Source organism: Leucoraja erinacea, chromosome 1 (assembly GCF_028641065.1).
Source record: "Leucoraja erinacea ecotype New England chromosome 1, Leri_hhj_1, whole genome shotgun sequence".
NCBI lineage: Eukaryota > Metazoa > Chordata > Chondrichthyes > Rajiformes > Rajidae > Leucoraja > Leucoraja erinaceus.
This window is the reverse complement of record NC_073377.1, coordinates 121,606,712-121,620,785: the sequence shown is the minus strand read 5'-3', so window position 1 is coordinate 121,620,785 and position 14,074 is coordinate 121,606,712. Positions and strand designations below refer to the sequence as shown.

The 14,074-nt window shown below is 43.1% G+C and overlaps 1 protein-coding gene across 1 annotated transcript in view; it reads left to right on the top strand.

The window, feature by feature from the left end:
- Positions 1-2,046: 2,046 nt before the first annotated feature.
- The window catches only part of LOC129701322 (rod cGMP-specific 3',5'-cyclic phosphodiesterase subunit beta-like), a 57,079-nt gene continuing 45,051 nt past the window's right edge, over positions 2,047-14,074 (top strand). Inside the window, exon 1 of the mRNA XM_055642480.1 lies at positions 2,047-3,109. Within this exon, the coding sequence (XP_055498455.1) occupies positions 2,645-3,109 (465 nt within the window). The 5' untranslated portion in view covers positions 2,047-2,644. The remainder of the gene's footprint in view (positions 3,110-14,074) is intronic.

The following is a 14,074-nucleotide window of genomic DNA, read 5'->3' as shown; positions in this document are numbered from 1 at the left end:
GAATACCTCGTTTGTACCACCGTTCGGGGTGAAACTCAGCAAGGATTATTGCAACCTTGGCAAACTCATAGTTCATGAGGCGGTGGGCCATCATCTCATCCACGCTGCAGCCATCTCAGGGGTAGCATGCGGCAGGAGTAAAACTCAGGCTCTGCAGGAAGGATTTGACGGAAGTGGCACCTCTCACTGCCTGCTAAGTGACATGTGCCTGAAGATGGGTCCCAACACAATAGGTCACTCAACCACATTTTCCATAGATGCTTCCTCAGCCCACAGAGTTCTGCATGCTGTCCAATCAAATCAGATAATACTATATACAAATACCAATCAAGCCAAACTCAAGTACAATAGGTCAAACAATACAGCAAAAGGGGAAAAAGACAGAGTGCAGAATATAGTTCTCAGCTGTGGAGCACAACGGTTCTAGATAAGATGTGCAATGTCCGCAATGTGGTAGAGGACCATCAGGCAGTGACGAGTTTACGGAAGGACCGTTCAGAAGCCTGATAATAGATTTTATTTTTAGACTTTAGAGATACAGTGTGGAAATAGGCCATTCGGCTCGCAGAGTCCACACCAACCAGCGGCCACTCCACACACCAGCACTGTCCTACACACGAGAGGCAATTTACAATTTTATTTCTGATGCCAATTAACCTACAAACCTGTACATCTTTGGGGCGTGCAAGGAAACTGGAGTGCCTGGAGAAAACCCACGTGGTCACAGGGAGAACGTATAAACTCCACCTTGGATTTTAGTCAGGATCGAAATGTATTATTTTCTAAACTGAAACACATGAAATTCTGCTTTTATAAATATTTAAAATTGAGATACTGCTACTTTTATATAATACTTGCAAGTAACTTTGACTTTGATGTTACTAGTAGATAATATTACTAGTAGAAAGAAAACAAAATCAAAACAACAGATATTAGAGTATTAGAGTAAAAAAAGAAAATGCTGGCTACTCAGAAGGCCAGGCCACATCTGTGAGAAGAGAGTTAATATTTCATGTGACAGATCAATCACCCTTTGAGAGAACTTGGAAGGTAAGAAAACAAACTGTGGAGGGGAAGAGATGTCTCTGATCGGTTAAAACTTTGGTGACATGGGGATAAGCAGCAAACAAGGTTCCTGAAGAATGAGTAGGAGCAGTTCGACAGTGAGACGAGAATGTAAGTTGCAGTGAGTTGCAACATGCGGAGCATGAAGACATGCCTGGCAGGTCCGAGATGGGCTTGTCCTCCACTTCCAGAGAAGGATTTAAAAAAAAGAAGAACCAAACAAGCTGAGCCAAAATCACAGGTGGATACAAAATCACAGGACTGATACAGACAGAAAAAAAAAGTCAAGATACCCACAGTTGGAGAATTCAATAGAGTCCAAAACATTACAATGTAACCCATCGATGATGAGCTGCTGTGGCTCAAGGCTGCAATGGGCCTCCTTGCAACAACACTTCATATACTCTGATGTCACATAGCAGCCTTCTGGGCCATAGTGTTCAAGGTTGCACTCAATATTGAAATCTACAACTTCCGGTAATTTGATGAAAAATCTGCTGGAGGAACTCATTTATCTGTACAAGTCATCCATCAGTGGCACCGGCATCTGTTTTCCTCCAGCGATGCTGCCTGACTCGCTGAGTTACTGCAGTATTTTGAGTATCTAGTCTATAAATCACCATCTGTAGTTCTTTGTTTGTAGGTTAATGGTTCGTGATTTTAATCCCCTGGTGTTGAAATAACAATAGATATTATGTTTAACATGGGTTTTTTTTACAGCATGGAGGCCCTTCAGCCCACCGAGTCCAAGCCGACCATCGATCACCCGTTCTATGCTATTCCATTTTCTCATCCAGTCCCTACAGACCCGCACGTCCTTACCCCTGTCCCACTTAGGAAACCTGAACGGAAACCTCTGGAGACGTTGCGCCCCTCCCAAGGTTTCCGTGCGGTTCCCGGAGGTTGCAGGTGGTTGCCGGAGGTTGCAGGTGGTGGAAGCAGGTAGGGAGACTGAAAAAAAACCTCCAGGAACCGCACGGAAACCTTGGGTGGGGCACAAAGTCGCCAGAGGTTTCCGTTCAGGTTTCCGAAGTGGGACAGGGGCATTAGGATGTGGGAGGGAAATGGAGCACTCGTGGAAACTCGTGCGGTCACAGGGAGAACGTGCAAACTTCCCACAGACAGCACTCGAGGTCAGGATTGAACCCGGGTCTCTGGCGCCGTGAGGCAGCGGCTCCACCAGCTGTGGCACTTGTTGAGTTTGGTTCACTGCCCAAGACTATAGAGGGAAATATCATCAGGCTGTCGAGATATTTTTTATCGTCTATTAGCACCTCCATTGATCAAACATAACGGCAGGAATTAGTTAACAAGGAAGGATGCTCCCTACTTATAAGTCCGGTAAGGGCTGTGAGTGTACCACATGACTCCTGATCAGGTTTTGTCTGAGACAGTTTACACGTGCAGCAGTTCACCTTCAAGAGCATTAGGAAAAGACTTTGCTGATGGCAGTAAAAATGACTAAAGCACCCTCTGTGTTTACAGGAGCAGCGGGATGACTTAGACCTGGTGTGCGCCCGGGCGGCAGTGTTACCTGCATTTATCCGGCGGAGTTCTCTGACCGGCAGAAGTCACCAAGATGAACAAGGAAGACGTGGAGAAATTTCTGGATGCCAATCCCGCATTCACCAAGCAGTACTTCGATAAGAAGCTTCCTCCAGAAACCGTGGCTCAGATCCTGCCCACGAAAGACTCCGCTGCCGATATCACGACCTTCCAGGAAATTAGCCAAGTGGAAGAGGCAGAGATTCTCTTTGATCTCATCCGCGACATGCAGGAGAGCGTCAACATGGAAAAGGTGGTGTTCAAAACTTTAAGGAGGGTCTGTGTTCTGATCCACGCCGATCGAATGAGTCTGTTCATGTACCGGCAGAGGAATGGCATAGGGGAGTTGGCCACTAGGCTGTTCAACATAAACAAGGATGCTGAGATGGAAGATTGTTTTGTCCATCCAGAACATGAGATTGTCTTTCCACTGGACATGGGCATTGTAGGGAATGTGGCGCAGACGAAGAAAACTGTTAACGTCCGCAACGTGCGGGAGGTAGGTCTGAGAAAAATGGGAACAAGGTGAATACCTGAAAGAAAAGCTTTTGGGAGTTTATACTTTGCTTTTGTTCATCTGAGCCACGTGATTAATAGGATTATCTTGCTCTGTCTTGAAGGATTAATTAAGATTTACATGACTTCGCCAGTGTTGAATCTCAATTTGAGGATATAAAGGAAAGGGATATATCAGTGCTCGCAAATGTGTGTATGCATGCACTTTGAATGTATATGATTCAAAATACATTTAGCTTTGAAGAAGTGTCCTGACCCGAAACGTCACCTATCCATGTTCTCCAGGGATGCTGCCTGACCTGCTGAGTTACATAGAAAACATAGAAACATAGAAATGTGCAGGAGTAGGCCATTCGGCCCTTCGAGCCTGACCCGCCATTCAATATGATCATCTGATCATCCAACTCAGTATCCCGTACCTGCCTTCTCTCCATACCCCCTGATCCCCTTAGCCACAAGGGCCACATCTAACTCCCTCTTAAATATAGCCAATGAACTGGCCTCAACTACCCTCTGTGGCAGAGAGTTCCAGAGATTCACCACTCTCTGCGTGAAAAAAGTTCTTCTCATCTCGGTTTTAAAGGATTTCCCCTTTATCCTTAAGCTGTGACCCCTTGTCCTGGACTTCCCTAACATCGGGAACAATCTTCCTCCAGTTACTCCAACACTTTGTGGCTTTTTCATATTTAGGTTTAGTTTATTATTGTCGTGTGTACAGTGAAAGGCTTTGTTTTTGTATGCTATCCATAGATACACAGACAATAGGTGCAGGAGTAGGCCATTCGGCCCTTCGATCCAGCACCACCATTCAATGTGATTATGGCTGATCATCCACAATCAGTACCCCGTTCCTGCCTTCTCCCCATATCCCTTGACGGTTAGCCCCAGGAGCTTTATCTAACTCTCTTTTGAATGCATCCAGTGAATCAGCCTCCTTTGCCTTCTGAGGCAGTGAATTCCACAAATTCACAAATCACAAATGTTTTTCCTTATCTCAGTTCTAAATGGCCTACCCCTTATTCTTAAACTGGAGCCCCTGGTTCTGGAATCCCCTAACATCGGGAACATGTTTCCTGCATCCAATCGTGTCCAATCCCTTAATAGTTTTATATGTTTCTATAAGATATCCACTCATCCTTCTAGATCAAATCAAATAATAATATACACAAATACAATGTTACAATATTTTATAGTGAATATTTTAAGATAACTAACTTTAATTGGAATCTTTATGGCCTCTTCATCATTAATTTCTACCCATGTGCCCCCCTTCAATGCACGAGGTTAATCGGGCAATGCACTGTTTGTGTCGATGGTTTTAAAAAGTGTTTGTCGATGAGTCAAATCCTCTTGATGTAATCCAGTGACCTGGTTATCATATCTGGGATTAACTTTTCAGGTTAAATCTTATTAAAGCTATTCGGTTTGGATAACTTAAGGACGATTCTACCGACGGAGAAAGTGTTTGAATTCAAATTGTTCTGTATGGTGCGAATGATGAGTTGCTTTCATCGTTTTAACTCTACAGTGCTAACATTCTGCATGTGAAGTACCAGTGCCGCATTTTTTTTTAGCATGCAACCAAGTAGGACTGGATATTTTACCTGGAAAAAGGTCCGCAGTATTGTGCGTCTGAGTCTTGTGGGTCCAAGTCTTCTGCGTGGTCATGTGCAAAAATGTCTCTTTATTTGTGAAAAAAGCTAGCTTCAACATCCAATTTTCACCCTGGTCAGAAACGTTTAAACTCCTTTCACCGAGAGCCACCCCTTTAAGCACTGGGGTGGATTTGAAACAATGGGCGAGGCGTTGTGTTCCACACACTACGTGCACACGGAAGGTCCGATTGCTGTTAAGTTATTGCATGGCACCCATAAAAGTGCCTAATTCTCCCTGTAAGTCTGACATCACACACATACGCGAGCTCAGACTTCCCATGACCTGGAGAGCGGTTGCTTGATGAGATTTTATGTAATTTCCAGCTATACCTCATCTGAAGTCTGAAGAAGGGTCTCGACCCGAAATCTCACCCATTCCTTCTCTCCAGAGATACCGATGTCCCGCTGAATTACTCCAGCATTTTGTGTCTATCCCCAGCTACATGCCATCCTCGGGTTACGAACACCTGAGCGTTTTGGAGAGCGGCATCTCCTGCACACCATTTTTGATTACTTCCCACTTACCGGCAATACTGGTTACCAACAGTTCTCAGGAACAGAACCCCGTGACAACCCGAGGACTTCCTGTATTGGAGTTAACTGAAAAGAGACACAAAAAACTGGTGTAACTCAACGGGTCAGGCAGCATCTCTGGGGAAAATAAATAGGTGACGTTTCGGGTTGAGACCCTTCTTCAGACTGAGTCAGGGGAGAAGGAAATGAGATATATAGAAGGTAATTATATAGAAGGAAATGAATGAAAGATATGAAAAAAAGCATTGATAATTAAGGAAAGGTGGAGCCCACTCCTCCAACCACACTGTCTTTTGGAGGTGGCATAAGGTTCTACTCCTTGGCATTCAGTGGAAGATCAGTTAAAAGCAAAATACTGGATTGGTCAACCAATGTGAGAACCTGATTAGAAGAACTCCAAATAGATTTCTGACATGTTTTCAGAAGATCTTGGTTCAATTATAGAATGACAACTTCGTAATTATCCAATCTTATCATCTTTCGTTGGAGTTTTCAGGTCCTCATGTCATATAAGGAGGCAATTCAGCCCTTCATGTCCATGTTAGCTCTCGGAGCTTTCCTATCAATCCCATTTCTTCCATTTATTTCCCTGTGACCTTTTCTCAAGATGAGTTTATGCTCACTGACACCCCATCTCCTGGTCCACATTGTGGTCCATCAACCTCACAAATTGGTTAAAACTCAATCACATAAAACTGATGAACATGCCGCAGAAAACATTGCACCTCATTCTGCTGTAGTGCAACCCATTTGACTTGCACACATTGCCCTTCCCTCAGAATCCACCCCAATATCTAAAATAATCCCCCTGGCACCATCTCTTTGGCCACAGTCATGCCCATTATGTTTCTGTTTCTGTACTCATTACATGTGGGATTAATTGGAATTTGGACATCACTGACGAGGTCCTGCTTTCCAAAATTGTTCCAAGCACCTTAAAACTAGTCTGCAGGGACTCATCCCTCTCCCTCTGTCACTGGCACCAACATGGAACACTATTCACCTTCCTTCATCCAAATATTCTCATTAAAAAACAAACACGATGATAAACAATTATACATTTTGGAACAAGTTATGGAAGCTGAAAAATTATTTTTCTTTACATTAAAAAGTACCGCCATATAAACCCTTAATGGAGAAAATTAAATACCTTGAATGGGTATTCTTCCTCGTGGCCTTGTGCTTTTTGGAGGCAAATTAGATTACAATACAGTGGATAGGGATATACCAGTACTTGGGATCTTTTAATCCAGTTCATCAATAACTACACAGAAAAGTTGGTATAAGTTTTTAATGGTGATGAAACAAAATACAGAGCGGAGGTGCAGAACCTGGCGGACTGGTGCGCACGTAACAACTTGTCACTAAACACCAAGGAGCTGATTATTGACTTCAGGAGGTCCCATAATGGAGAATACGCCCCAATCTCCATCTACGGGGAAAGTGTGGAGAGAGTGTCCAGCTTTAAGTTTCTGGGCACTCACATTTCAGAGTACCTCACATGGTCCACCAACACCACTGCGCTGGTCAAGAAGGCACAGCAACGACTGTTCTTCCTGAGGACATTAAAAAAGACTGATCTGCCCCAACAGCTGCTGACAACGTTCTACCGCTGCACCACAGAGAGCATATTAACGTATGGCATCTCTGTGTGGTATCTCAACTGCACAGAGGCGGAGAGGAGAGCTCTTTAGCGTGTCGTCCACAGAGCGCAGAGGATTATTGGGACACAGCTACCAGCCTTGGAGGGCATCTACCACACACGGTGCCTCAGGAAGGCCGTCAGCATCCATAAAGACTCCTCACACCCTTGTAATGGACTGTTCGAACTACTTCCCTCCGGCAGACGTTACAAGGCCTTCTACGCCCGAACCTCCAGACCCAGAAACAGCTTCATTCCCAGAGTTATAGCGGCTCTGAACCGGCCCTGCTGAGTGCCCCCCATCCCCCCTGGACTGTCTCCCTCAGATGGTCACGTCGCACAGTTTTTTTGTTTTTTTTTTGACATCGGTTGGAAGCTGCATACTAAATCTCGTTGCACTGATGTGCAATGACAATAAAAGATATTATTATTATTATTATTATTATTATTATTATTATTATTATTATTATTATTATTATAATTATTATTATTAATTATTATTATTAATAAGCAATTCGTATATTTTCATTGGAAGCTCTATCCATCTGGAAGGGAGTCCGAGCACTCGAGTGTGTACTTTGCCTCAGTACCTTCTGTGACTTTTCTTTTCCTGCATTTTCCTGCATTTTTCACTCAGGTTAGACAAGGTTAGACATTGCTAATTATTTGTGAATTAAGTAATCCCACTTGGTCAATTATATTTTGACCCCTCATTGCCTGACTGATCGTTGATCTGTTTATGCAGCAGATCAGTCCTCCATTTTTATCAGGATGCATCGCAGCATGGTTTGGGAATACCTCCATCCAAGACCGCAAAAAATTGCAGAGAGTTGTTGGTGTAGCACAGACCAACGCACACACTATCCTCCCTTCCATTTCACGCTGCCTTGGCAGGGCCACCAGCATAATCAAGGACGTCTTACCCCAGTCACTGCTTCTTCTCCCCTCTTCCATCAGGCACGAGGTACAAAAGTGAAAACGCACATCTCCAGATTCAGGGACAGTTTCTTCCCAGTTGTTACCAGGCAACTGAATCATCCTATCAACAACTAGAGAGCGATCCTGAGCCATTATCTAACTCAGTGGAGGCTCGGACTATCATGTATCTGTACACTGTGGATGGCTCAATTGTAACCATGTATAGTCTTTCAGCTGACTGGTTAGCATGCAACAAGAACTTTTCACTTTATCTTTGTACACAAGACACTAAACCAAGCTAAACTAAACTAAATTAAACTAAACATAGAAACATAGAAAATAGGTGTAGGAGTAGGCCATTCGGCCCTTCGAGCCTGCACCGCCATTCAATATGATCATGGCTGATCATCCAACTCAGTATCCTGTACCTGCCTTCTCTCCATACCCCCTGATCCCTTTAACCACAAGGGCCACATCTAACTCCCTCTTAAATATAGCCAATGAACTGGCCTCAACTACCTTCTGCAGGAGAGAATTCCAGAGATTCACCACTCTCTGTGTGAAAAATGTTTTCCTCATCTCGGTCCTAAAAGATTTCCCCCTTATCCTTAAACTGTGACCCCTTGTTCTGGACTTCCCCAACATCGGGAACAATCTTCCTGCATCTAGCCTGTCCAACCCCTTAAGAATTTTGTAAGTTTCTATAAGATCCCCCTTCAACCCCCTAAACTAAGCTAATAGCTTCCAGAAGCCTTTTGCTGCAGAGTACATTGTTCTGATCTCATCAAGAGTGTTTTTTTGTCACATGTTCCAGATAGAACAATGAAATTCTTACTTGCTGCAATGCAACAGAATATGTAAATATAATACACTGTAAACAATATAATAAACCAGAGAGAAAAAAAAGTTCAGTGTGTGTGTATATATACACATACTCACAAATACACACATATTTATATACACAAACACGCACACATATGTACACACAAAAAACAAACACTAGTAGTGTAATAATAATAATAATAGTCTATTGTAGTTCAGAGCTTATTCGAGGTTGTAGCCTGATGGCCGTAGGGAAGAAGCTGTTCCTGAACCTGGACATCACAGTTTTCAGGCTCTTGTACCTCCTTCCTGATGGCAGGAGTGAAATGAGTGTGTGGCCAGGATGGTGTGGGTCTCTGATGATGCTGGCTGCCTTTATGAGGCAGCGACTCCGGTAAATCCCTTCGATGGTGGGGAGGTCAGAGTCGGTGGTGGACTGGGCGGTGTTCACAACTTTTTGCAGTCTTTTCGCTCCTGGGCATTTGTTGCTGAACCAGGCCACGATGCAACCAGTCAATACGTTCTCTACTGTACACCTGTAGAAGTTCAAGAGAATCCTCACTGACATACCAAATTTCCATAATCTTCTCAGGAGTTGATGTGCTTTCTTTGTAATTGCATCAGTGTGCTGGGTCCAGGAAAGATCTTTGGAAATATTCACGCCCAGGAATTTTACGTTTTTGACTCTCACCACCCGAAGCATGATCCTGTGCCTCTTGCTGGCGTAAGATCGTTCATTGTATTGGAATGATTGTGTGGATGTGATCATTGGAGGAAGAAATTGGGTTGGGCCAGAGGTGAATCTTCATCTGTGAATATCTTCTCTGCTTGGCTGCTTTATATATATCTGCTGTGCCTGCCCTGGTGAATGTGGGAATATTGCTTCTGGATTTCTATACCGCTGCCATCAGTAGTTAAGCAGCCAATATTGCAATGCCAAAAACAGGGGTAAAAGCCACACCAACAATATTTAGTCAGTTCTGAGGTTTCATTGCAGGTTGCCCAATTAGACATTGCAGCCAAACTCACTATTCTTTAAAGCATCAAGCATGATAGTAGTCTAGTTTGGACATATTAGTCTGAACCTTTGAGCACAGTAGCAAAAGTCAAAAATATTTTCAAAAATATTGCTTTATTGTGTTGTAATCAACCCTTAATTTAAATTCCCTTTAAATCTAATGTCATAGAGTCATACAGCATGGAAACAGGCCCTTCGACCCAACTTCTCCAGGCTGACCGAGATGCCCCATCTACGCTAGTCCCAACAGCCCGCGTTTCCCTCTAAACTTTTCCCATCGCTGTGTATGATTTTATGTAAGACATATCAGTTTGCTAAATCTGTCTGGAAATTCTGAGCCTCCAATTAATGGGAATGATAAGGGGAAACCTGTGGATGTAATATATTTTAAATATTTATAAAAAAATAATTTTAAAATGTCCTGCATAAAATTACATGTAAATTGGTAACATGGATAACAAATTGGTTAGTGGGAAGAAGATCATTAAATGGGTCATTGGTACACAGATTCTCCAGCATCTGCAGTTCCTTCTTAAACATTAAATGGGTCATTTCTGGGTCAGCAGCGGGTGACAAATATGTCATTGGAAGGCTCTGTGCTTTTTCTTTATTTATAATGTATATCATTGACTTGACGGGAGAAGCAAACTGTAACCTATCTATGCGTGTGAATGATACAAGCCTAGGTGTAAAGAGATACTAGGAATTGCAAAGAGATGCAGGAAAACAAAATGAGTACAGATTCTCCCCGTGTTATGAACAGCCGACATTTGTGCAGCCCTTACGTACGAACAAGTGTTGTGGTGCTGGCAGGATAGATTCCCTGGGTGGTGTAGGGCTGTAGGCACCTTCTGCTGGATGGGATGAGACATTTCCATGTTCCTTCTCTTTCTAACAGGACCTCTGCACCACCCACCAACACCTTACCCCCTCTCACACCACAGGTGCAACAACAGTGCTTTGTAGTACCAGGAGGACTAAGAAGATTCACTCGCTCCCTCACTGAGTCAATGAGGCTGGGTAGTGGTCACTCTTCCCACGCCTGATCCCTCTCATCACAGGGACCCCACATACTGTATTTGTTCAATTCCGACTTACGAACAGTTCAGGTGATGGACAGAGCCCAGGATCCCGACCCGGAACGTCACCCATCCCCTTTCTCCAGAGATGCTGCCTGACCAGCTAGGTTACTCCAGCATTTTAGAAACATAGAAAATAGGTGCAGGAGGAGGCCATTCGGCCCTTCGAGCCAGCACCGCCATTCATTGCGATCATGGCTGATCGTCCCCCATCAATAACCCGTGCCTGCCTTCTCCCCATATCCCTTGACTCCACTAGCCCCTAGAGCTCTATCTAACTCTCTCTTAAATCCATCCAGTTGATGCACAATCATGTCCGCACAGTCCTCGCATCTCTAGAGTGTGTGAACTGACAGCGCCGACCCTGCCATCAACATGCCGTCTAGAACTGAAGCAAGAGAGCTCCCTCACGAGTGAAAGCTGATCTTTGCGCTTGTGTCTGTCTTCATTGTCCTTGAGAGGACCTGCATGAAAGAATGCAGCAGTTGGAATATTGTGAAGGAATGTGTTAAGTTACCTACATCCACATGAAAAAGTGAAAGGAAGAATTATTTTTTCTAAGTTACAAGATTGGGAAGTTAATTTATTTTTTCGTTATGTCCTTGCACTCTCTTTGATGGAAGTCGAAATGCAGGTACATGGAAAAATAAAGGAACAAGAAAATGATAGCAAGAGTGTGCCCTACCATTTAATATGATCATGGTTGATCTACCCCTCATTTGTACCACTGTCCCAGAGCCCCCTATTCCCCAATCTTTCAAAAACATGACCTCCAATAGCTCCAATGAGCTAGCGTCGCAACCCTTTGGGATAATGATGAGCATCATTATACTCTGAAAGAAGAAATTCCTACTTCATTAGATGGTCCAGACAAGACAACCCTCTCATCCAGGAACTAGCCTTGTGAATCATTTTTGGATTGCTTCTAATGCTAATATATTATTTCCTTAAATAACAGAACCAAATCTGTGCACAGCATGTCAGGTGTGGCCTCGGCTATATCCTGTTCATTTTCAAGAGTCAAGAGTCATGTTTTATTAGCATATATTCTGAAACAGAACAATGAAATTCTTACTTGCAACAATACAACAGATATGTAAACATAGTATGGCGAAAACCCTATAATAAACAAGTTGTCGGTGATAGGTTTGCACCAACATATGCACCCTATCGATATCTGGTTACAGAGTCCAAATTTTCTCATCTCAACATGCCCTCCCACCATCAGACTGAAGAAGGATGCCAATCCAAAACCTCACCAATCCATTTACTCCAGACATGCTGCCCGACCCACTGAGTTACTCCAGCGTTTTGTGTCTTCCTTTGGTATAAACCAGCATCTGCATTTCTTTTTTATTACATTAAGGTAGCACATGTTCTCGCGATTATCAATTGAGTAGTCCATTAAATTGAGTATTACTTGTCACATAATCTTCAATGAAAACATAAGAATTGAAAGTGGGAATTGGCTCCTCTTGCTAATTCCCCATGCATTAGGCCAATGAATGATCATAAAAATAGCGGAGTCAGGGGATATGGGGAGAAGGCAGGAATGGGGTACTGATTGGGGATGATCAGCCATGATCACATTGAATGGCGGTGCTGGCTCAATGGGCCGAATGGCCTACTCCTGCACCTATTGTCTATTGTCTATCATCTGGCACTGCTCCATTGACTGCCCACATGCCTAGGCACTCTGCTCCTCTTAAATGCACCAGTCGTCAATATATCCAATGACTGGACACCAATGCCCTTCTGTGTAAAGATTGTCGAGATTCACAGCCATTTCCCTGAAGAAATTTATCCTAATTTTAATCATGATTCACTTCTTCTTCTTCTTGCGTGTGGTATGCACAGCCTAAAGTTGTAGGACAACTCGTTCTATTTGATCTTATGTGATTGTGCACGCCGGGTTGATTGCATTAGTCGAAACAGGAGACCTTTACCATGTGAAGGTTGCAATCTCCCACCCCAATCATGATTCACTGATCATGTATTGTAGGATTGTTGTACAAAGTTCTAGGCCCGTGAATCTGCATAACAATCCTCCGGGCAATCCGGGGGCACAAGAGAGAGCAGATGCTGAAATCTTTAGCAAGAAACAAAGTTCATTATTAGTTCTCCACTTATGAATGTATATCATACTTACAAACTCATCACAAAATCCTATTATTCTGAATAAGAAACTCAGGGCACATGCCCAAGACTATGGCTTATCATTGTTGCCACTTCTTGAGCATGATTGATATTTTCCACAATGACCCACAACTGTAGTGATAGTCAGCACACTAAGCTCTACCATATATGTGGCATACTAGACTTTCAAAGACTACCTACTTTAGCTACTGTTTAGAAAGGCAGCGCAAAATTAATCAGTTTCAACCCAGCTGTAGGGCAGGGAACGTTTCTTTCAACAAATAATTCCTGTTGTCAACAGATGGAATCCTTGTTTGCCATTTATATTTCACCATTATAAATAGATTGTAAAGTCCCTGGTTCTATTTTCCAAGACATCAACTCATTTTGTGCACAGATGGATATTTAAAGCAACAATCTAGGCATTGCAGTGTGTAACTTTAGTAGAGTTTTGTTTCTAAGATGTGGACAGCATTAGCAAAGTTACTTCTATTGTCCGTCCCTGGGTGGCCTGACACAAGTGGTTCACCCCTGTCCCTCTGCTCCTGTCTGGTAGGGGGTACTGAAGCTTGAAAACATGCATCACCTGACTCAAGAACAACTTCTTTCCCTCTGTTATCAGACGTCTGAATCATCCTTCCACATGCTTGGGTTCTGCCTGATTCACCTCTACCCCATTGCGGACATTGGACTTGGTCTATGAAACCAATGTGCTATAATGCTGAGAACTAATTCTGCACTCTGTATCTTCCCCTATGCTCTGTCTATTGTACTTGAGTTTGACTTGATTGTATTTATGTATAGTATTATCAAATCTGAATGAATAGAATACAAAACAAAACTTTTTACTGTATCTCGATACACTTGACAATAATAAACCTAAAGCTAAACCTAAACATGTGTAGATACTGGTCTATAGTCTATACCAAAAATAGACCCAAAGTGTTGGAGTATCTCCGGAAAATAAGGATCTGAGGTTTTCGAATTGGAATGCTAAACGTGATGGGAATCTCCAAAATGCTGTTCGGCAAAGAATCACGGAAAATTGACCGAATGGCAGAGTGTGAATGGAAAGTGCTAATAATCTCACAATATCAGTGGTTTTGTTTACAGTGGCAAAGGAAGGAACACGTTTGAGTAAGTT